Source organism: Nicotiana tomentosiformis, chromosome 9 (assembly GCF_000390325.3).
Source record: "Nicotiana tomentosiformis chromosome 9, ASM39032v3, whole genome shotgun sequence".
In the NCBI taxonomy this organism is placed as follows: Eukaryota; Viridiplantae; Streptophyta; class Magnoliopsida; order Solanales; family Solanaceae; genus Nicotiana; species Nicotiana tomentosiformis.
In genome coordinates, this window is record NC_090820.1 from 50248465 (window position 1) to 50274333 (window position 25869).

Below are 25869 nucleotides of genomic sequence, written 5' to 3' on the forward strand. Positions count from 1 at the left end.
TAGGAGTTCCAAATCAACTAAAATTGTATATATATTAAATATTCCTTGTTTAAACTTCTATGTGATGAGGCCTAACGTATGCTATAAACATGAAAAAATCTAAACAAAACATTTCCTTTTTTTAGAAAAAGAAAATTTACGGCTTAGAATAGGTAGTAGATTGTTGTTGGCCAATGAAAAGTATCATTTTTATGTCCTAATTTTAGTATAAAAATATTCAAAGCATTTTCAAATATTTTTTTCTATCTATATTTATTTATACCAAAGTAAGAAAAAGAAAAGCTCAAACAATTAATATTCTTTAATTACAATTAGTGCAAAAGAAGTTTAAGCAAATTTATAATTATAGATTATATTTTAGAACATTATTTTATGTATGTTTCATTAGGACTAAGCATGAAAACCTAATCAAAGCCAACGGTATAACACAAGAAAAGTAAATGAATTTGAGTGGATTTTATTTTCTAATTTCTCATGTTATTCAATGAGAATACACGTTATACCTACTTTTGAAATTCTAATTACAGTTAAATTCTAGCTTTCTAGATATTGTTTTTGTATAATATTTGAAAAGTACACTCATCAATAAAAAGATAAATTACTAAAAAGATATTTAATAATATAAAAGATCTATCAACTCAAAAATCTAAAAGTGCAGTATTAGAATAAGTTTTTACTCTTCAACAATGCAAACCTTTTATTGGATAAAATTAATAACTACAATTAAATATTTAAAACTATGAATGAGCTAATATATGAAGAACTTGAATGAATAAAAAACAATGTTAAAAACAAATAATTAAATCTTTGAATTACTAATTATCGAAAGAACTCAATTTAATTATTTTTTAATTCATCATATAAGTAAATTAGTTTTCAAGTTAATAAAAATCTTAGGATACATAAATTTATCTCCATAAAAAGAGTATTAGCGGTGAACAAAATGAACAAAATTAGTTAAAATTAGAATTAAGAATCAAATTAGTAAAAATACAAACTTAAAATAATAAGGATGAAACAGTGAAAGACAAAATATATTCTAAATAAGTTGTCATAAATTATTATTATTATTATTATTATTATTATTATTATTTGCATTATTCCAAAAATGGCAACTTTTACAATTTCTATATATTAAGTTAATAGTTGTAAAATAGTAACTCAAGATCAGTTATTTTTAGATTTTATATTGTCACTTATTAATTTCTTCTATGTGCTATAAAACCAACCTCATCGTTTCTAAAGACCAAAACATTCAATTTTTCAAATTATTTGAGTTATCTTCGTTAATAAAAGTATTTTATGTTATTTGTATGTTTTCAGTATTAGGCTATAGAAATAACAATAATTTTCGTAAGATACTCCCATAGAAATTCTTTAAAATCACAATAAGGTATATGAGAATTTCAATTGGCAAGATTCCTTCCTTTATTGAGCTAACAAAATGGGATCACGAGTCATCATTTTCAAGAACTTGCATTTTTCTTTAATTTTAATTTTATAAGTCAAGTTATTAGTTAATAATATTTATATTTATTTTTAAATTATATATTCAATAATATAGACATACGCGCAAAGTGCGTACCCTAAAGCTAGTACTTTTCAAATAGAGTAATAGGACTCCTCAATAGTTAAAGGTCGCAACGTGCTAAAGTGGCCAACTTCGGAGGGGAATTTTATGTATTTTCCCTATTGTCTTTCTACAAATGAGAAATTTTGGCTATCTAAGTCTTTTGAATTTTAAGATTAGAGTTGTGGTCTAATGATTATAATTTTGGTTGACATTAGTTAGGCATAGAGTCTCAGTAAAGACCTGCGTCTGTCACTATTAATAGGTTATTCCTGCTCAAAAGAAAATCAAAGAAAAAAAATCTATTGAAATTCTATTTTTTCCCGCACTACTGTTTGACCTAAAATCTAGATCTAGGTATAAATAATTAAATTTTTTAATAGAATAGAGTTAATCTTAGCCAATATTAATATCCAAAAGATTGTTTAACTGACTTCGTGATAGAATATCACAAGTTTCGTTTGAATGGCAGTAAATATGTAACAATAAATAGTATTCAATGGCCCAAGAACAAAGAAAATTGCATTAAATAGTAGTAAATGATATATGATGGCATTTATGTAAATAAATGCAAGTGAGGTAACCGAAAAAAGGATGAGATTTTGTGATATTCTTCCTGACAATGATAAATGATTGATGAGCCTTTGAATATTCGGTTTCTCCTTGGATCGTGGGAGAAAAGTTAGACACAAACTTGGAGGAAAGATGTATTTTATATGTATGTAATAAAGCAAAAATCTTCAGAGAATGTAAATATATTATTTTTTACTATGAGTGTCCAATCCCTTTTTGTATCTACATATCTTTATATTTATAAGGGCACATGGGCCACAAAAAACCTAATAGTACAGATCGGAAGAATATTCGCAAGAATAGTCTCAAAGTCTTATCATTAAAACTAGCAGTTACTATCTTTTTAAAGGGAGTGCTCGTCCTCGTTCCTCTAACGCATCAGCTCGACCTCGCCTTCGTCCTTCGTAAGATCACTTCAACCTCGCCTTCGTCCTTTGTTGAGAACATATTGGCGATACGTGGCAGCCTTCGAAGGCTATCTTAATATTGATTCGGCCCACATATAATTAGGATAATTTTTAGCCTATACAATTAGTCCCTCCGCTTGTTGAGGATGTCTTCGTGGGTAGGTTCAACGAGCGGATAATAGCGTTCATGGTCATCTCTGTGGTCGAGTTCGCTGAATAGATACCACCGGCTGTGAATGTTGTGATGAGCAGGTGACGTGGTTCTTTGCAGACCATATGTTTCAAACCCCTGACTTTCCCGGGTAATTTGTTGGAACCATTTGGTCTAAGAGAAAAGGTGGCGTCATGACGTCATACATCATGATAATGCCGATTCCCCATGCATTGCGTCGATTCACGCATGACCTTTGATAGGCTCTACCGTTTCGATTCTAGTGCCAATTATGATGAACCGTTTAAAGTTTGGTGCCTTAAACTCTATAAATAGGGATGGCCTTATCAAAATTCAAACTTTTACACTCTCTTCATTTCTCTTTTGGAATTCATTTTCCTGTTTTATAAGTTTTCGCTGTATTTCTGATTTACCTCTCTGTCATCTTCTTAATCTCCATAACTATGTCGAACCTTTCACCTGATACCAGTATGGAGGACTATTTTGTCCCTTTGGCCATCGTATTAGCTGTTCGCGGGGAAGATACTGCTGCCACCTTTGAGGAGAAAGCCCTCCCCTCTGTGGTGGAGATATACCTTGATACCCCGATGCTAAACCCGACTTCCACAAGCCACCGAAAGTGGTTACCGAAAAGTTCCCATCCACGACGAAGGTTGAGTGCTTAACTGAGCTTAAGAATAAGTTTGGCCTTCCTGACCACGTGAAGCTAGTTCCTGTTGGTGATGATAAAATACAAATACACCGTCTTGGGTACTGTGCTCTCTACGCCTATCCGTTCATCATCAGCTACTCGTTCCCCTTCCATCCGCTGGTAGAAGAGTTTTGTCTCCACTACAACATGTGTCCTGCATAACTCACCCCTCATGATAGCAAGGTGATAAAGATGTTGGCGAAGTTCGCGGAACTAGCCAGAGTCTTACGTCACTTGGTGCATCTTTTCGCACCCCATTTTTATCGAGGAACAATGCTGAATCTTCGCCACCGTGGAGGAAAGTGCTTGGTGGTAAAGATGGATGACAAGGGTAGTTGACAGTTCTGGCTCGACTACTTATTCATCAGGACCGAGGCCGTGGTGTTTGATATTACTGGCTTCCTTGAGGCCTGGAACCCCACACGTAAGTATTCGTGTTGTTATTTCTCCTCTTTTTTTAAAACTCTATTTGTTTTGGACTGGTCGTATAAGTCTTCTCTTTCTGCAGCCACTAATTGACCTCTTCAGTTGGTGGTACATCTCGCCGACTGGATTAGGCGGATCCTTCCCTATACGGCGGGGATTCACGACTGACCGAGCTTCTTTCAGAAGTTCAAACCGGCTCTCCCCTCGATAGGTAATCTCATTCGATGCCATAATTACTTTGGTGTACGCTTGTCGTGTTTACTTTTCTCTTCCTTTTTGTTCTTCTCTAGGTTCCGTTAGGGGGGCCAGGGCGCCTGTGCCCTCGTTCAGGAGGAGAACAGTTTCCACGCCTTCTGCTTTTGCCCCTGTTTCAGCCGCCGCGCCCGCCCCTTCCTTGCTTTCCCTCGTTGATGAAGATGGGGAGGTTTCTCATTGTGACACAGACCTAAGGCTCCGCAAGAGGAAGGCCATGGACGTCGAAGAACTCCCTCGACCGTCGACATGTTGGAGGGTGAGCTCCTGATACGGGAAACGATAATAATACACATCGGGAACGATGTCGTGGCCACTTCTGAGGCCACTCAGCTAAAAGTCACTGATGCTGACGTGATTGTGTGCCCCGGGAAGGAGGGAGTCGTGGAGGAGGCAATTGGTGATGACTCTGCGCCGAAGGGGCATGAAGAGGCTTCTTTCTCCAGGCCGGCATGGGAGGCTTCTCCTGCTAATAGGGATAAAGGTAAAGGCATCGCCAACGATGGTGATGAGTCGGGTTCGGACATGGACCTTGATGATCTGACGATGATTAATGAAGGGATCACCAGATCGAGATAAGGACGGAAGGAGGTTCAAGGACTATTACGATCCCTAGGGATCGTAATCTGCTAAAAAATACCGAGGACGTGGTCAACGCTCTCGGTCCTCTCTGCTCTGAAGCCGAGCGGATGACACTTCAGACTTTGACTGACGGCACCCTGTCGAAGAGCATTGCTGGACTCGCCCCCAGGGTAAGTGTCTTCGTTCCTCGTTCTTTTTCTTTTGCCTCGTGCTATTTCCGGCCTCTAACTCCTGTTTTCTCTTATTTTGTAGACCATTATACTGGAGATTGAGAGTGTGCGATGGGAGAAGAAAAGGAAAGATATTTTAAGATTAGAGTTGTGGTCTAATGATTATAATTTTGGCCGACATTAGTTAGGAATAGAGTCTCAGTAAAGACTTGTGTCTGCCACTATTAATATGTTATTCCTACTCAAAAGAAGAAAATCAAAGAAAATAGATCTATTGAAATTCTATTTTTTTTTTTCCGCACTAACTGTTTGACCCAAAATTTAGATTTAGGTATAAACAATTAGATTTTTTAATAGAATATAATTAATCTTAACCAATATTAATATTCAAAAGATTGTTTAACTAATTTTGTGGTATAATGTCATAAGTTCCTTTTGTATGGCAGTAAATATGTAACAATAAATAGTATTCAATGGCTCAAGAACAAAGAAAATAACATTAAATAGTAGTAAATGATATATGATGGCATTTATGTAAATAAATACAAGTGAGGTAACCGAAAAAGGGGTGAGATTCTGTGATATTCCTCCTGACAATGATAAATGATTGACGAGCCTTTGAATATTTGGATTCTCCTTGGATCGTGGGAGAAAAGTTAGATACAAATTTGAAGAAAAGATGTATTTTATATGTATGTAATAAAGCAAGGATCTTCAAAGAATGTCAATATATTATTTTTTACAATGTATGTCCAATCCACTTTTGTAGCTACATATCTTTCTATTTATAAGGGCATATAGGCCACAAAAACCCTAATAGTACAGATCAGAATAATATTCGCAGAAATATTCTCTTTAAAGTCTTATCATTAAAACTAGTAGTTACTATCTTTTTAAAGGGAGTGCTCGTCCTCGTTCCTCTACCGCATCAACTCGACCTCGTCTTCGTCCTTCGTCAGATTACTTCGACCTCGCCTTCGTCCTTTGTTGAGAACGTATTGGCGACACGTGGCAACCTTCGAAGGGTCTCTTAATATTAACTCAGCCCACAAATAATTAGGATAATTTTTAGCCTATACACTGACAACAAAATTAGCTATCATGAAATTCAATGAAGGGGGGTTAGTGGGGGGGGGGGGGATGAAAGAAAAAGAACGAAGGAAATGATGGTAGAGAAAATTGCTTAAGGTAAACGCATTAGACTTTGATACGACTAAAATAAATTCCTTATTTGGTTTAGTATGCAACATTAATACCAATTGAATTTATGTTCGATGCTATAACATTCATGTATATCTATTAGGCTGTTACGTAATGAATGAACTTTTTGGTCTCATGTTTCTTATTTGTCTCTAAGTAATTGATTTTTTGAAAATTTGAAGTCAACGTCAAATTGCATAATCTACAAGCGTGAAAAGTGACGAAGTAGCGAACTCATTGTTGAACAACTATAATAACATAATCTCATGTAAGTGGAGATTTGCATTTCGATAACATTGGATCACACTAATGCAATACAAATTTTCAAGTAATTAACTTGCGTGATATTTGTAAAATTATATGGAACTTTGAGAGAGAGAAAACGGAAATTTAATGAATATGCAAGAAAAATTATTACAATTGTTCAAAACAGTTTTCGCCTCATCTCCACTTTAGTAGCTTCTTAAAACGTAATTAAAATGTTAAAATTGCAGCACATATAACTTGGCAAAGAGGTTAGTAGTTAGTCTCAAAGAGGTGGTTGAGTATTTTAGGCCTAAAACAAAAATTTGGAGACCTCGGGTCCGTATTATTATTGCCACTTTTTGTGTGAATTCATTTGTCTCAGTTTTGATAGTCAGCTTTTGTGTTTTAATAGATTGACCGATTGGTTAATCAACTGCACACAACGGACTTTAGTATCTTATCACTAAAATAAAGAAGAATAGCTATTTCAGTTTTGATTCATACACGACGCAATTTTGATTCAAGGGGTGTGCTTGATAAACACTTATCCCATTAAGTATTTATATTAGTTTAATAAATATATAATTGTATACGGTTAAAACCGATCCTCGATCATGAAGATCGATCGAAGATGGCATCTCAATCAAGGGGTATCTTCATAGAGAACCCGAACGAATTTCGAGATGGGAGCGTCGAGCTCGGGGCATCCGAATCGACCGAGGTAACATCGACCGATATAGGTCCCGAACATCGATGCCCGAAAGTGATCACCAAGCTCGAAACCAAGGCCGAGATTCCGATCCGACACCGAGCTCGAGTCGGTATCGAGCTCACAGACAAAAAGTTGTTACAACCGCACCAAAGGAGAGAATCTTGGCGGGAATTAAGGAGGAGACACACCATCATGGCTCCTCCACTAGTAATATTATTCCATTATGTTGCTATAGATAAAGTAGTGATCCTTGGCTATAAAAGGCAAGATAGATTGTAATAGAAGACATCTTCCCTGGGATCAAGAATTCATTGTGTTTATCTTTCTAACACTCACTAAGTATCTTGGTTCATCATTTTCTATTTTGCATTATAAATACGTGTATTGTTATCTTCAGATCAAAGGAATCTACTTACCCTTAGAACCATACATAATTTCAACGTTATTCGATTTTTCGGGTAAACAGTTTGGCGCCCACCGTGGGGCTAAGGATAACAAGTGATTATTTGATACAAATATACAGTACACTCCTACAATTTCATACCAGCAATGGCTCTGCCAATCGACCTCGAAGTCGGCCTTCAGGATGAAACCAACAACTTGGTACCCGTGGCCGAAAGGCTACCCAACAACGGCAATGAGGCTCGAATCGAGGAACCCGAAATTCGAGCCGAAGTACCAGTAGATATCAATTCACGAATAGCTCTAACAACGAATCAGCGTTCCGAGCAGGAAAGAAACGTTCAGGGTGGCGCTCGACCCATAGCCCGAGACACCCACAGCACGGGGGAAATCGGGGTCAACTTGCGTATGATTTTTGAAATGCTACAAGCCCAACAAGTAGCGATAGCTCAGTTGCAGAGCCAAACTCATATGCAAAGTAATCCAAACTCCAATCCACTTCTTCGAGAAGTAACCCCCAGAACGGAGCCCGACACAGTGAAATCGAACGAGCGAGAATCAGGAACCGCTCCTGAAATTGCTAAATTGCTCGAGGAACTCACAAAACAAGTCGAAGCCAATGACAAAAAATTCAAAACATATGATGCTAGGATCGATCAGATCCCGGGGTCTCCGCCCATGATGAAAGGGTTGGATTCGAAGAAATTCATACAAAAGCCTTTTCCATCAAGCGCGGCCCCAAAACCGATCCCAAAAAAGTTTCGTATGCCCGTACTTCCCAAATATAACGGTACGACCGATCCTAACGAATATCTCACCTCCTATACATGTGCCATCAAAGGCAACGATTTGGAAGATGATGAGATCGAGTCCGTATTATTGAAAAAGTTCGGAGAGACCCTCGCAAAAGGAGCAATGATCTGGTATCACAACTTGCCACCAAATTCTATCGATTCTTTTGCCATGTTAGCAGATTCGTTCGTAAAAGCACATGCTGGTGCCATAAAGGTCGCAACGAGGAAATCAGATCTATTCAAAGTAAAACAAAGGGATGACGAAATACTGAGGGAATTTGTATCCCGGTTTCAAATAGAATGCATGGATTTGCCACGAGTCACAGACGACTGGGCCGTACAAGCTTTCACCCAAGGGTTGAACGGACTGATTTCGACAGCATCACGTCGGCTGAAACAAAGCTTGATCGAATACCCTGCAATAACTTGGGCGGATATACACAATCGGTATCAATCGAAAATCATGGTCGAATATGATCAATTGGAATTTCTGTATGAACCCACGCGTCAGAACCGTGCAACCACTAAAATTCTGAAGGAAACCAACATAGAACAAAGGTCAAATAGAGACAGTTAGGAATAACCGCAGGTATGATCGGGGGCAAAATTCTCGGGGACTTATGAGCAAGAAAGGCTTTGATAAATATGCCGATCCTATAGAAATTCCTCGATTATCGGAATATAACTTCAACATCGATGCATCCGCCATCGTATCGGCTATCAGACGCATCAAAGATACCAGATGGCCTCGACCCATGCAGACCGATCCGGCCCAAAGGAATCCCAATCAAATATGCGAGTATCATGGCACCCATGGTCACAAAACGGAAGAATGCAGACAACTAAGAGAGGAAGTAGCCCGCTTGTTCAACAAAGGGCACCTTAGGGAATTTTTGAGTGATAGGGCGAAGAACCATTTTAAAAACAAGGACTTCGACAAGCAAAACGAAGAAGAAGAACCACAGCACATCATTCACATGATCATCGGCGACGTCGATACCGCCGCCGATGATCCCTCAGGGACCTATGCTCAAACGCACTAAAACGTCGATTGTGAGGGAAAAACGATCTCAAATTCAATATTACACTCCCTCAGGGACTTTGTTGTTCAATGATGAAGATGCAGAGGGAATCATCCAACCCCATAACGATGCACTGGTAATATCCGTACTCATGAATAAAATTAAAATTAAGCGTGTGTTAATTGATCCAAGTAGCTCGGCCAATATCATCAGATCGAAGGTTGTAAAACAGCTCGGCCTACAAAACCGGGTTGTATCCGCAACTTTGGTTTTAAACAGATTCAATATGGCATGCAAAACCACCAAAGGCGAGATAACCCTACCGATAAATTTCGCCGGAACAATTCAGGAAATAAAGTTTCACGTGATCGAAGGCGATATGAGATATAATGCCCTTTTCGAAAGGTCGTGGATCCACAACATGAGAGCTGTACCTTCGACCCTACACCAGGTCCTCAAATTCCCAACACCGACAGGTGTCAAAATAGTGTACGGAGAACAACCAGCCGCAAAGGAAATGTTCTCCGTCGAGGAAGCAAAACCAACGTCTTCGTCGGTGAATGGATCGGGTTCAAAATGAGGCACAGTCGAAGACCGGAACGCCGAATAGCAACCAAAGACATCGGCCTCGACCCAGCCAGATAAGCAGAGCATCAAAGAAGATAATGATCAGTGGATCCCTCGATCCTTCGTGACCCCCGATGACTCAGATGCCACCAAATCAACTATTGAGGAATTGGAGCAAATCATTTTGATCGAACACTGGCCCGAACGAAAGGTATACCTGGGAAGGGGTTTGAGCCCCGAACTCAGGAAGAAAATCATTCAATTTCTTATCGATAACATCGATTGCTTTGCTTGGTCCCATTTAGATATAACAGGAATTCCGCCGGACATAACGACACATCGATTAAGTGTGTCCCCTAGATTCAAACCGGTGAAGCAAAAAAGAAGACCCCAATCGGAGGTGAAGCACGTATTTATAAAAGATGAGGTAACTAAATTGCTCATAATAGGATCCATTAGAGAGGTAAAATACCCCGAATGGTTGTCCAATGTGGTCGTAGTGCCTAAAAAGGGAAACAAACTTAGAATGTGTATAGACTACAAGGACTTGAACAAAGCATGCCCTAAAGATTCTTATCCATTGCCCAACATCGATCACTTGATCGATGCCACGGCCGGCCACGAGATCCTTACTTTTCTCGATACCTATTCCGGGTATAATCAAATCCAGATGAACCCGGAAGACCAGGAAAAGACTTCATTTGTGACCAGATATGGAACATATTGTTATAACGTAATGCCCTTCGGGCTAAAAAATGCATGAGCTACTTATCAACGCCTAGTAAATAGAATGTTCGAAGAACAAATATGTAAATCAATGGAAGTCTAAATTGATGACATGTTAGTCAAGTCCCTGCGCGCAGAGGACCATTTGACCCATTTGCAGGAAACATTCGATATTCTGAGGAAATACAACATGAGGCTTAACCCCGAAAAATGTGCTTTCGGAGTCGGCTCGGGTAAGTTCCTAGGCTTCATGGTGTCAAATCGGGGAATCGAGATTAACCTAGACAAAATAAAGGCCATTGAAGACATGACCATCGTGAACAGCGTGAAAGCTGAACAAAGGTTAACAGGAAGAATAGCAACCTTAGGCCGATTCATTTCGAGATCATCAAATCGAAGCCATAAATTTTTCTCTCTACTAAAAAAGAAGAACGACTTCGCTTGGACATCAGAATGCCAACTAGCGTTACAAGAACTGAAACGATATCTATCGAACCCACCACTGCTGCACACTCCAAAAACCGACGAAAAACTTTACCTGTACTTGGCAGTATCAGAAGTCGCCATAAGCAGTGTCCTGGTTCGAGAAGAGGAAGGTACGCAATTTCCTGTTTACTACGTAAGTCGGACCTTAGGGGAAGCGGAAACTAGATATCCGCACTTGGAAAATTTGGCGCTTGCGCTGATTAGTGCCTCTAGGAAGTTACGATCGTACTTCCAATGCCACCCTATAAGCGTATTAACCACCTGCCTACTTCGTAATATTTTAGATAGGCTTGAACTATCGGGCCGATTGGCCAAATGGGCCATCGAACTCAGCGGGTATGATATCGAATATCGACCTCGAACGGCCATCAAGTCTCAAATTTTAGCAGACTTCATGGCCGATTTCATGCCGACCCTCGTACCCGAAGTCGAAAAAGAACTACTATTAAAATCAAATTTATTGACGAGGGCATGGATCCTCTTTACGAACGGAGCTTCGAACGTAAAGGGGTCCGGGCTAGGCATAGTTTTAAAATCTCCCACGAGTAACATTATTAGGCAAGCTATTAAAACTATCAGGTTAACTAACAACGAGGCCGAGTATGAAGCCATAATTGCAGGTCTCGAGCTAGCTAGAAATTTGGGAGCGGAGGTCGTTGAGGCCAATTGCGACTTTTTGCTGGTGGTGAGTCAAGTAAACAAAACCTTCAAAGTCCGAGAAGGCAGAATGAAAAGGTATTTGGACAAACTTCTTATCACTTTGAACCATTTCAAACAATGGAGTCTACAACATGTTCCACGAGAACAGAATAACGAGGCCGATGCGCTTGCTAATTTGGGATCATCGGTCGAGGTGAATGATTTGAACTCGAAAACTGTCGTTCAACTTTCAAGATCTGTAATCGAAGAAGGGCACGCCGAAATAAATTCTACTAGCTTAACCTGGGATTGGAGAAACAAGTATATTGAATACTTAAAAAATGGAAAGCTCCCTTCAGACCACAAAGAGTCCAGGACCCTTTGAACTAAAGCTGCTCGATTTACTTTGACTGCGGACGGAATGTTATATCGAAGAACATTCGATGGACCGATGGCGGTATGCATAGGTCCAGGAGATACCAATTACATCCTCCGGGAAGTACACGAGGGCACTTGTGGCAATCACTCTGGCGCCGATATGTTAGTTCGAAAAGTGATCAGAGCAGGGTATTATTGGATCGATATGGGCAAAGACGCAAAAGAATTTGTTCGTAAATGCGATAAATGTCAAAGGTTAGCTCCAATGATCCATCAACTCGGAGAACAACTTCACTCGGTCCTATCCCCATGGCCATTCATGAAATGGGGAATGGATATCGTCGGCCCCCTACCATCGATCCCTGGTAAAGCCAGATTTATTTAGTTTATGACTGACTATTTTTCTAAATGGGTTGAAGCGCAGGCGTTCGAGAAAGTAAGAGAAAAAGAGGTTATCGACTTTTTGTGGGATCATATCATATGCCGATTCGGGATACCATCCGAAATAGTATGTGATAATGGGAAGCAATTCAGTAGCAACAAAATCACAAAATTCTTCGAAGACCACAAAATAAGAAGGATACTAGCAACCCCGTACCACCCCAGCGGAAACAGACAAGCCGAATCAACAAACAAAACTATTCTTCAAAACCTGAAGAAGAGATTGAACGACGCTAAGGGAAAATGGAGAGAAATCATGCCCGAAGTCCTTTGGGCATACCGAACAACATCGAAATCCAGTACAGGGGCGACCCCATTCTCCTTAGTATATGGCTCCGAGGCATTGATACCAGTCGGAGAGCCTAGTCCCAGATTTCGATTCATGACGGAAGAATCAAATAACGAGGCTATGAACACCAGCCTTGAATTATCGGATGAAGGACGAGAAGCTGCCCTCATCCGGTTGGCCGCACAAAAGCAACGAATCGAAAGGTATTACAATCGAAGAACTAAACTTCGCCACTTCAAGCCAGGGGACTTGGTGTTAAGGAAAGTCACCATCAATACTCGGAATCCAAATGAAGGAAAACTAGGACCAAATTGGGAAGGACCGTACCAGGTGCTCGAGAACTTTAGGAATGGATCGTACAGGCTCGACATCATAAACGGCAAACAGCTATCAAGCAGTTGGAATGTATCACATCTAAAACGGTACTACTGCTAAGGTCTGACCTTTCCCATATTTATTCAACTGTCCCGTACAGAAGTTCGAACAAAGAACAGAAGTATTCTTTTACTCAAAATCACATGTTGCACTCTTTTTTCCTTAGACCGGTTTTTTTTCCCAAATGGGGTTTTGCAGCAAGGTTTTTAATGAGGCAACCATCGATCGTGCGGCGCTTTTAAAACAGTATAAGAGTCTTTCGACCCTTAGCCCGAACGGCCTCAAATACCGGAGGAGGGGGGGTACCAGGCCCTCAAATACATCGAGTTCAGATGCAACAAAGTGTCTTCTCACAACAATAGAGGAAAAATTGTAAGAGCCAAAATGGTCAAAATGAACCATGCTCATATAGATTGCCCCAAAACATATGTACAATGACTTGAGATTTATTATGCAACCAGCCTACAGGCATATCGAGTTATCTCGAGTTTGAAATAAACACTCGAATATTAAGCCTACAGGCTACTTCTATATCGAGTTCGAAATACTCAGTCGACCGTTGAGCCTACGAGCTACTTCTATATCGAGTTCGAAATACTCAGTCGACCGTTGAGCCTACGGGCTACTTCAACATCAAGTTATAAATAATCACTCGAATATTAAACCTACGGGCTTCCACATTATCTCGAGTTCGAAATAATCACTCGAATATTAAGCCTACGAGCTACCACATTATCTCGAGTTCGAAATAAACACTCGAATATTAAGCCTACGGGCTACCACATTATCTCGAGTTCGAAATAAACACTCGAATATTAAGCCCACAGGCTACTTCTATATCGAGTTCAAAATAAACACTCAAATGTTAAAGCCTACGGGCTGCCGAGTTCGAACAAGGACCCAATCGAGTTTGAAACATTGAAAACGCTACGTTTACTCAGAGTTTACGTTAACCACCACATTATCATCAACTCAACAAGCAAAACGTCACTCCAAATCTGATCGATCAAAATCGACCTTGTTATATATATACAAAATTGCCTACGTAATTAATTTACAGATATGGAGAATTAGACTCTAAGATTCTGGGTCGGGGTCTTCCCCACCCTCGGACCTACTTTTGCTACCATCATCATTATCATCGTCATCATCATCAGAAGCCAAGGCTTCAGCTTCCACTTCAAGCTCTTTTGCCTTTCTAACCTTTTCGGTAAGGTCGAAACCTCGAGAATGTATCTCCTCGAGGGTCTCCCTCCAAGGTCTATACTTAACAAGTTCGGCAACCCAATGAGCTCGAGCATCGGCAATCTTTGCCGCTTCCCGGGCCTCCTCCTGAGCGGCCTCAGCATAAGCTCGATATACATCAATAGACTTATCCGCCAAAACTTTCGACGACTCAACCTCCGCCTTAGCCTCAGCAAGTCGTATCTCAAGCTCATCGATTTTCTTAGCCTGAACCGATACCTTTTGCTTGACGTTTCGAAGCTGAACGTCGGCTGATAATAACTTTGTTAAGATGGTTTCTTTCTCCGCTGCCAGGCGGTCAATAGTCTCTTTCCACTGGTTGTATTCGGCCCGGATTTAATCGACCTCCTCTCGAAGTAGCCCGATCTTTTTGATATTTTGTTGCAACTGAGACAATGAAGGGTTAACTTCCACAGTCGAGTCGAATCCATACTTTAACAGAACGAGGCTCACCTACTGATCGAGATCGACCCTTTCTTCACGAACCTTAGCCAAATCCGCTTGAAGATCCTTTATAGCCTCCTCCTTTTTGCTACAAAGAAGCCGAAGGTCATCTCTTTCACCTAGGACCTTCCGGAGTTCGGCCTCATACTGGCTAAGATCAACTCGAAACCTACCGATGGCCTGCATAGTTGGAAACTATCATCAACACCAATAAAACAAAGAAGGATCACCGATATCGGAACCGTCAAGTATGGAAAAGAACAAAGAAGCCAAGTATGGAAGAATCATTACCCGAGTAATAAAACGCTGAGCTTTCTCTAACAAAAGAGAAGCATCACAGATATCAGAACTGTCATCAACACTAGTAAAACAATCCTTAAAAGGATCCGCTGTACCTGAGCCAGCACCAATATCGGGAGTCTTCAGCTCTCGAGCCTCCTTCAACGCCTCCTCAGAAAAAGACGGAAGAGAAGGTGAATGACCCATTGTCATTGCCCCGAGCAAATCACTCGGAGTACTCCGATCAAGACTTAGGTCTTTGGAACCAACCCCGATGGGCACGGCCGCCATCGGCTCAGCAGCTCTAGCAACCTCGACTGCCTCCGTAGGTCGGACTACCAAAGCCGATGAGCTATCTTCTTCTTCGTCTTCCTCCCTCAGTCGTTGTACCGAGTCGATCGAAAGGGCAATGATTTTTCTCCTCACCTTTCGAGTTTTGGGCTTAGGGTCCTCCGGCCGAGAGGAAGCCCTTCGTTTCTTTTCCCTGTTCCAGGACCGGGGACTTGTTTCATTCATCACCGCTCGAAGGCCTCAAAACGGCATCCCTAGTTACACCTATATACAAAGGAAAAATCGATAACGAAATGAACGCATAATATACCTCGAGGGAAACAAGAACCAAACATCACCATGATTCTTGGCCTCCCATCTACCTTTAGCCAAATCACGCCAAGCACGCTCGGCATAGGATGAAGTCGAGGCTAACTTTCGAACCCAATCCTCGAGATCAGGCACAACTTGTGGCATCCAAGGTGAAGCTGGACATCAGAAAATAATATTAACAAAAACGGAAAAAGACACGAAAAGCAAACATGAATCACTTACGGTCAAAATTCCATTTTTCAGGAAACGACATATTTTCCTCCGGAATAAGATCACAAGTCCTCACTCGAATATATCGACCCATCCAACCTCGATCCTTATCTTCATCGATGCTCGACATCAAAGCCTTCGATGCTCGACGATGTAGCCTAATTAGTCCACGATAAATCTGAGGCCGATACAGTCATATAAGGTGGTTCAGAGAAAAATCCAACCCTTCGGCTTTGATAGAGAAGAAACGCAATAAGATGACTATATGCTATAAGGAGGGATGAATTTGGCCGAGGGTGACCTGATATCTCCTGCAGAAATCAAAAATCACGGGATCGACAGCTCCCAACGTAAAGGGATAGGTGTAAACACTTAAAAATCCCTCCACGTATGTAGTGACGCTCTCATCGGAGGATGGGATTTGTAACACAACCTCAGAACCCCAGCCACAGTCTTTTCTGACGGCCTCGAGGTGAACCTCCGCTATAGAGCACGTATACATCGATACGTGCTCACACTGACATGGAACAGACGAAGGGTTCTCCACCCTAAAATCAGTTTTTAAAATACACGAGCCGGGAATAAAATCTTGAACGGACGGCTCCATCGGCGCCTTATCGTCACACGGCCGTGAGGAGGAAGCTTTCTCCTTGTGAGGTACAATTTTTTGAAGTTTTCGCCATCAATATGAGAAGAAAAAGTCGCAAAGGAGGGTGAAAGAGGGGAGAACACCAAAACTCTGGTATAAGCGGCACTAAAGCAACGAAGTAGAGAAAATAATCAAAGGGAATTTGGGAAAAGAGGAAGCACAAAAGTGGAAAACATTATATGGGAAAACTATTTATAAGGCATGGCGATTCGTTTCTAGCGGTGGCCGACTACCGACTGACACACATTAAATGCCTCGATAAAACCAAATCGATGGGATAGCTATCACGCACGTCATAGTCAAAGTCGATAGAAATGTCATCATTGATTCGGTCGAACCTTAGGGAAATCACAACGTTTCTCGTCATCTCCTTTCCAAGAAACGAGGGGGCTATCTGTATATGGTTAAAACCGATCCTCGATCATAAAGATCGATCGAGGATGGCATCTCAGTCAAGGGGTATCTTCATGGAGAACCCGAACGAATTCCGAGATGGGGGCGCCGAGCTCGGGGCGTCCGAATCGACCGAGGTAACATCGACCGATACAAGTCCCGAACATCGATGCCCGAAAGTGATCACCAAGCTCGAAACCAAGGCCGAGGTTCCGATCCGACACACCATCATGGGTCCTCCACTAGTAATATTATTCCATTATGTTGCTATAGATAAAGTAGTGATCCTTGGCTATAAAAGGCAAGATAGAATGTAATAGAAGACATCTTCCCTGGGATCAAGAATTCATTATGTTTATCTTTCTAACACTCACTAAGTATCTTGGTTCATCATTTTCTATTTTGCATCATAAATACGTGTATTGTTATATTCAGATCAAAGAAATCTACTTACCCTTAGAACCATACATAATTTCAACGTTATCCGATTTTTCGGGTTAACAATAATACATGTTTTTACAAATATATTTATCACTAAATTTTAATTAATTAATTTTTATTTCTACTTTATTATTATTATTATTATTATTATTATTATTTAATTAATAATAAATTAATATAATTCGATGCGCACACTCCATAAGATTAAGTTTTTATGTGTGTTCGGTTAAAATACCAGATGAAAAAAAAAAAAATGTATATATTTGATATCGAACGTCTATGTGAATTTGTCAAAAAAGAACAAGATACTGGTACAATTGGCGAGTATGCGTTTCCCACATCCCACCTACCATTTTCACCCCTAAATGACAAAAACACCCTCACTTCAACTAACCTCAAAACAGTGAATTCGTTTAACCTGGACGGATCACAGATTTTTAGCGTGAAAACAAAAAGGTTAATTTAGTCTTTTGACAAATTAGTACGTGCCGGTATAAGATAAAACACTTGAGAAAAACGTGAGACTCGGATTTAAGGAGGGTTCTATAATTTTCCTCTGCAATTCTCACATTTCAAGATTCCGTAACGCTCCGAAATTCAGAAGCAATAACAAAAAATGGGTTCCATCGAAAAGGTATGTTAATTATAATCTCTTCTTCTGAATTTTATTTTCTTAATTTTCATTCTCTTTGTGCCCATTAGTTTTGTTAAAATTTTGTGTTTTCGTGTTCTAGATGCTATTTATGATGGTTTGGTAATTCCTTTTCCTGGGAAATCTTTTGATCTGTTTCTGAATTAAATTTTCTTAAATGTTTTTGGGTTCTTGTGATGCTATTTATGATGTTTTATGAAAGTTCCAGTTCGTTTTTACTTGGGGAAATTTCTTATAGAAATATGTTTGGTTGATAACTTGTTTGATACGCATACATCTAATATTCGTCGTTGTTTGTGCATACACATAAAGATAGGGATTTTGCAACTGGGATTCTCATTTGTTTTATCTTTCTTACTTGATCTTGATTTTGATTGCTGTAAAGGGTTTGATCAGTTTTATGTTTTGTTTGGATTTTATAGGTTGTTTGATACACCCAACATAACCCCCCCCCCCCCACACACACACACCCCAACCTTTTTGGGTGAGAAAACTGTCAAAATGTTTTTGCATTTTATGAAATCTTTTATGACATTCAAGCTATCTGACTTGCAATTTCTTATTCTGCAAAAAGCTAATAGTTTGCTAGGATGCATATGGTGCTCCTAGACAGGTCTAGACGATGTTTCCCTTGGGGGGGGGGGGTTCGATAGAGCAGAGCTGATTACCAGTGGCGTAGCTACTCTTATGCCAAGGGTGGTCAAGCGCATATCCTTCGCCTAAAAATTATATTGCGTATGTAAGTTAAATACTACTTTATATGGATATATATTATAGTTTGCACACCCTTAACACAATTGAGTGAGGCAGTCCAACGGCTCAGGGTGTTCAAAGTGACGTGTTGTTCATGGGTTCAAAGTTTTGCCCATTTTGTTTGCCAAAACTAAATGGAAACCACCACGTGTGGTCTATTTGATTCTTTTGCAATCTAAAAGTTTTTCTAACAAAATAACTCTTAAACTTATATTTGTGTAGAAATAAATAACTAATCTTAAAAGTAATTTTGTAACTAAAAGTTATTTCTTAAATAAATTTTATGGTTTAAAAGTTAAGCTCTACAGAAATTTTGGTACACCATTCACAACAACAACAACATACCCAGTACTATCCCACACTGTAGGGTCTGGGGAGGGTAGTGTGTACGCAGACCTTACCCCTACCTTGTGAGGATAAGGAGGCTGTTTCCAATAGACCCTCGGCTCAGGAAAGCATAAGCACCACATTAATGAAAATATAGACAAGAAGGAACAGTACCAAAATACCATATAAAAACAGAATAAATACAACAAGATAGTAAGGTGATCAACAATGAAAGGAAACAACAGAAACTTAGTACCAACAGAAAGCGAGACTGCGTGTCAATACTACTGTTATGAACACTCTAGACTACCTACACTACTACCCTAATCCTCGACCTCAATACCTTCCTATCAAGGGTCATGTCCTCGATCAGCTGAAGCTGCGCCATATCTTATTGACTTGTTTAAAGTTTGAACACCCTTGATGAAATTCCTAGCCACGCTACTGCTGATTACCCCATTCCAAACCGTTCGGTTCGATTGCTAAAAATAAATAATGTTGACTGTAGGAAAGTTGAAAACTAACCTATTGTCTATTTCATTGTACCAGATAGAAGTCATTATAGATGAAAAAGGGAGTTGTGATGAATAGAAAAAGATCAACAAAGCAAAATTATATGACGTTCAAAGAAAGTTGATCAATTTATGAACGAGCTAGATCTTTTAATAAGGTGCGAGGAATAAGAAAATTAGTCTCAAATATGAGTTGTGTTTCAAAATTTAGGGGTTTATAGCAATAGTTGTAATGTCCATGAAGGTACTTTAGTGTATCTTGGGCATAATACAACAGGACATAATTCTGGATGGCTTGAGTTAGTTGCAAACTGCTTTAAACAGTATAGACAGCTTTTATGGTGGAGAGTGATTTGCTTAAAGGTGAACCATCCGAGTAAACCATGACAAGAAGTGCAAATAAAATGATATACGTACAAGACAAAGAGAGGTTTGGATTTTATTGGTTGAAGAGGGATGGCAGGCCATTATTGCCTCGTCATGGTCTTAATAATGCTTGCATTTTCCTACAAGTTGATGTATTTGGTCATTGCCTAGGGTAGAGTATGGTTTTCTAATATGGTGATTGTCTTTTATTTGGCCATACAATAGAGTGCAACATGATTTTTTTTCATATCAGGTAGAGTGCAATGTGACTTTATTACAAACATGGGTACAAAGTAAAAACGGCATAACACAACGGGGACAAAGTTTCAGTAGACAACAGAAGCTCCATATTAGCTGTTGAATAACATTTTTGTAATAACGCCCCCCCCCCCCCCCCCCCAAAAAAAAATAAAAACCAAACGACATGAATGTGAGGTCTCATACCAACTAGAGACTCAAAAGTACAATCAAACGGTCTTGCAGGGTACAAGCCCTGGCAATATGATTATGATGATTAGTAACTTCTAACCAACTGTCTTATAGTAATTACTTACGGTTTTATTTGATTTGTATGTGCTCCACTAAAAGTTTTGAATTTTTCGGTTTTATTGCAAAAAGCATACAAGTCTTATAGTTTTGAGGCGTCTTCCAAGGTGAGAAACATTGAAGAGCTGGAAAGCTTGTCTCATGTGAACTCTGAATGAGATCTTGAATAGGTAACAGTCTGGGAACAAACGGTAATTACTTTCCAGAGTAAAGGAAACAGGTTCTGGTTCTGAGTTTGTTATAATAAGTTAGCTCCTCTAGCCTGGATGAAGAACTTATAATACATTTTACAACAGACAGCAAATGAAAAAACAATATGAATCAGGCATGCTTGGGCAAGCTTATTTTAAAAGGAGAATAAAGACGAGTTGAGATCTATGCTACACTGATTTTATTTTCCGTGCCTCCTTTTTTTGGTTTGGGTTTAAGGATCATGTTAAGCATAACTTGAGTACTATCAATACCTTATATATATATATATTACCTTAACCACATGGTTATACCTTTAGGCCATTTAGTTTAACATGTTAACAGAATATTTGGGTACTTTATCGGAGTTCCTTGGCCCCCTAAATCTGCAAAGGGGAGAATGCTCTTAGATCTGTTTTTGAATGAATTTTCACTGATTGAAACAAAGTATATTTTACCATAAAATTAGTGAGTTGGAGAAGGAACTGGGAATTATTTGCAAGCTCTCTTAGTTTTTTCAATTCCTGCAGGATCCACGAGAGGACGTCGTACAGGCATGGTACATGGATGACAGCGATGAGGACCAGAGGCTTCCCCATCACCGTGAGCCAAAGGAATTTGTGTCTCTTGACAAACTTGCTGGTAAAGATCAGGCTAAGTTTTATATCTATTTAATTTATCTGTGAGGAACAGAAAAGCCCTCTTCATCCTTCCTCTCAAAAAGACATCGCGTGGGTTTTGGGGCCAGTTTATACTTTTCCCCCAATACCTTCAGATAAGTTTTTGGACTTCTCTGGATTAGGATCTCTACTTGGTAAATTGTTGTAAGTGGATAAGTGACTTTCCAGTTAATACTGCTAATCTAATTTTTATTAACTCTCTTGGTATTTTGGGCGTTAGAAATTGAATAGGTGAAAATCTTTTTTATGTTGTGATTGCCTGATTGGTGGGTGAGAATCCCACGTGGATAGGAAGTTGTATCTTTTTTCCAAAATTCCAATCGGGTACTTCATCATATGATGAACAAGGAATAATAAAAGTGAACCGACCCTTAGCGTAGGTAGTCCTTGTCTTTTTGATGACCGAGAAATTCGTTTGGGGCCAATCCTTAGGACCAACCACAGCCTTTGTAACTCGGGCATAATGGGTCCTCCCCCTCTAACCTCTACCTAAATACGGGGCTTACTTTGCATGCCGCAGGGCTCGAACCTGTGACTTGAGTCACAAGTCCCTTAACCTTTGCACCTTGAACTAGGCCGTTAGGGCATAGTGTAGGTATTCCTTACAAGTTGATTGCTGGATTTGGCCTGCCTTCATACTCCGTTCATAATTACTGTGTGAATATTTCAGAGCTTGGAGTGCTCAGCTGGAGACTTGATGCTGACAATTATGAGACAGACGAGGAGTTGAAGAAAATTCGGGAAGCTCGTGGCTATTCTTACATGGTATGTTAAAAGTTACAAAACGGAGACCTTTCATCTGTTAAATTGATATATCGTGGTCCTTATCTTTTAAAGTTTTGGGAAATGCCAAAGCATTAAGGGTTCACAATTTACTTCAGGATTTCTGTGAGGTTTGCCCTGAGAAACTACCGAATTACGAGGAGAAAATCAAGAACTTTTTTGAAGAACACCTGCACACCGACGAAGAGATCCGTTACTGTGTTGCAGGAAGTGGTATGATTGCAGTAAATTGATTGGGCTTTGCAAGTCCAGCTGCCCACTATACTGCTTTTTCTAAATATATACTTCCGGATGTAGGTTATTTTGATCTCCGGGATCGGAATGATGCCTGGATTCGTGTCTGGGTAAAGAAAGGTGGAATGATTGTTCTGCCTGCTGGAATTTATCACCGCTTCACACTTGATTCAGACAATTACATTAAGGTACTTCTTAAGAGCATGCATTAACATACATGGTTAATGATGAAAAGAGCATTTCCATTTTCCTTTTATTGCTTCCCCTGTCAAGACACGTTTTTGGCACTTGCTCTTGATTGCACTTCTTGCATGGTATATTTGATCAGAGGAACGGTTTTCAATTGTGTTGGTAATAATATTTGGTTTGTGTAGGCAATGCGACTCTTTGTTGGTGACCCAATTTGGACTCCATACAATCGCCCACATGACCATCTCCCTGCAAGGTCTGTTTATAGGCACTTGCTATACTCTATTTTTACTATCTGGTCCTTGTTATAGTTGGTTAATCAGACACGGTCTTGGGCGTGGAAGCTAATGAATTTTTTTTGATAATGCAGGAAAGAATATATTGAATCGTTTATCCAAGCAGAAGGCGCTGGCCGTGCAGTTAATGCTGCTGCTTAAATTTACTAGAGGCGAAGAAGTTGAAATCCATAAGGCTGTAATAAATGTTACCATATGATGGTTGTGTGGTTCCTGAAGTGTGCGCCTGGCTCAGCTTGTTGAATGTTGTAATTCGAGCACTAAATAAATCTCCTATGGGGATATTGAACTTAATAGTTATATACAAGTGGAGTCTATGTTGTGAATTTAAACATTTGTGCATGTCGAGTGGTCCAATATTTCCTGTTTCGGGGCGTAATTAGCTCTGCCATTTTTGTTGTTGGATGTCAATGACATGAACTCTTGAACTTGTTCTGTGTCCAACACAGTCCTCTTTCCTTTTGCAGAATCCTCCCTCTGTAGACTTGCAAGAAGATACAGGTACATGCTACTCCTAATCCTATTTATGCATAAAACCTTTACTAATTGACCTTGAGTATGATTTGGCAAAGTCTTTATTATCAATAAATAATTTTTGGGGATGGAAAAATATTTCTGTCCTCTCCCTCTCACAGCAATAAACTTACCCATTTAAATTGGCAAAAGCGTATTTCAGAAATAAAAATAGTAGAAGCTCTGGACGCTGCTAGACAGTTTAGACAGCACCAACACTTTTTTGTTTCATTGGATTTTGGAGTAGCTTGTGTTGGGAAAAGTGGGGGCCTGGGATCTGCCCTTCTTCTACATTCATCTGATACCTCAATTAAAATATTACTGGATATCGTTAGATAGTAATAGTATTATTTTTCTGATCAGCTAATCATGACACTTTTCAGCTTTTCTTTCAATGCATGGATTATAGTTGTAACACGTGCACTGCTTTTATTTGGCTTGGTCTGATGCTGCTACTTTTTTTTGGTAACTAAAAAGAATTTATTTACTTGGCTTGGTCTGATTTAGGTAGTATTACACTAGAATCCAGTTTACTTGAACTTATTTTCTTTTTGGTTCATTCGAAAAAGAATGACTCATTTCTAAATATGGTAATAATTTAGCTTAAACTTTCAATTGTACCCTTAATGAGAAGTTTTTATAACCACATAAATACTCTGGATCCATTTTTAATTTATTTAGGACCACAAATTCCAAAAGTCTTTATTTTTTTTAAACTCCGTGTCCAGTCAAACATGTTCACATAAATTAAAACGGGGGAGTATCTATTTTCGGTGACTAGAGATTTTTTATTTACCAACTGAGAACTATGTACAAGACCAGAAACAGAACTGAAATTTGGACATAGTCCCAAGTACCAGAACTCAACTGCCTATGCTTTCCATCTTCTGTACCACATATACGTAAGGATAAAAACTTAGATCTTGGCTTCTAACTTCCTCTGCAGACTGCTTCCTGAACTATCAATCGTGTGAGCACTTGAGGACTTCTTTGTTTAGCTTGAAAGACTCATATTGCGTTCTTTCCAGATAATATAGATGCTACAGCATAATATAAAACCAGTCTGAACATTTCATCTAGTGCATTCTTCCCACTTCCATTTGTCACTTCATTTCATTGCATGGCAGATCTTGATACTTACTACCCCATTTACTAACTGCTAGTACTAATACTCCTTACTTCTATTAATTGATGAAATATTAAACGTTTGATCATCATTTGTCTTGGTCTATACTCCAGCAGACTTATTGTTAACTACCTACTAAATCAACTGACCAATGCAAACTCGCTTTCTATCCCTCTTTCCAACGCTAACATTTTTTAATGAGTAAAACACACGCGCCTCCCCATGGACCAGACGGACGGTGCCATTCCGACGCGTCTGGATGGGCAAAACGCTTCTACTAAACAGGCGAAGCAAACCATTGAAGCAATTGAAGGCAAAATCTCCTATGCAACCACAGTCACAAACTCCCCAAATTCAACCGTGTGCCCTAACCGCCATGAACGAGACTCTGTAATTGCTACACACACCACACACAATGGTACGTCGACAATCATGTTCAAAGCGTCAGACTATTATGAAATCATGGCTTCCGAATGCAAATTCACTCTAGTTGGCAGATTTCTAAAACTTCGGCCCTAAATAGATCGAATTAGATCTAAATTTAAGGAATTGATTTCGCTAAAAGGATCGTCCAAAATTGACGTGTATGACAATTTTAATGTGTTTCTAGATTTCACTAATGAAGAAGATTTCTCCATGGTTTGGTTCAAACGAGTTATAGAGATCGAGGGACAACAAATGTGGCTTCAGAAGTGGTCACCGGATTTTAAGCCGGAGGAGGACCTTCCAATTGCTCCGGTTTGGGTACTTCTTCCAAGCCTTCCTTTTCATATGCATACATGGCAGTATGTAAAACAAGTTGTTAGCGTTGTGGGTATTCCACTCGAAATGGACTTAGCGACTAGGGGTAGAACAAGACCAAGTGTAGCTAAGGTTAGAGTGGAGATTTACCTGTTAAAACCATAGCCAGATTCTGTGTATGTGGGACAAGTATATGATAATGCTCCTCAAAAAAGATTTGTTCAAAAACTCGAGTATGAAGGAAATCCTAAGTACTGCAAATTCTGCAGAAAATTGGGACACAATTTGCTAAATTGCCGGGCCATTGAAAGAAAGAAAGCAGCGGAGGAGAAAAAGGCTGAGATCAAGAGGAATAAAGAGGCTTTTGAAGCAGATATTACCACAATCAATGAAAATGGTAAGGCTCATGGAACTATGGATGGCAGGAGAGTCATAGGTACAAAGAAAATGCCAAATATTATGCAAAATGAAGCTACCAGACAAGCAGCAGAGAAGGAGGCGACCAAACAAACTCCTGAGAAGGAAATTTTTTAGCAGATTGATAATATCCAAAACAGTATGCCCACTCAACACAAAGA

General features: G+C 39.5%; 1 protein-coding gene across 1 annotated transcript; it reads left to right on the forward strand.

Moving 5' to 3' along the window:
- The first annotated feature begins 17866 nt into the window (after nt 1–17866).
- Nucleotides 17867–23341, forward strand: LOC104085049 (acireductone dioxygenase 2). The gene is made up of 7 exons (XM_009589005.4): nt 17867–18018; nt 21260–21371; nt 22080–22174; nt 22291–22405; nt 22490–22614; nt 22801–22871; nt 22986–23341. The coding sequence occupies exons 1-7, from the start codon at nt 18001–18003 to the stop codon at nt 23050–23052; spliced, it is 603 nt and encodes a 200-aa protein (XP_009587300.1). The 5' UTR covers nt 17867–18000; the 3' UTR covers nt 23053–23341.
- The last annotated feature ends 2528 nt before the right edge of the window (nt 23342–25869 follow it).

Excerpts from the sequence above, each read along its gene's own strand:
- LOC104085049 (XM_009589005.4), top strand. Across the intron at positions 21,372-22,079 it reads GTCTCTTGACAAACTTGCTG|AGCTTGGAGTGCTCAGCTGG; the intron begins GTAAAGATCAGG and ends TGAATATTTCAG. Across the intron at positions 22,175-22,290 it reads CTCGTGGCTATTCTTACATG|GATTTCTGTGAGGTTTGCCC; the intron begins GTATGTTAAAAG and ends AATTTACTTCAG.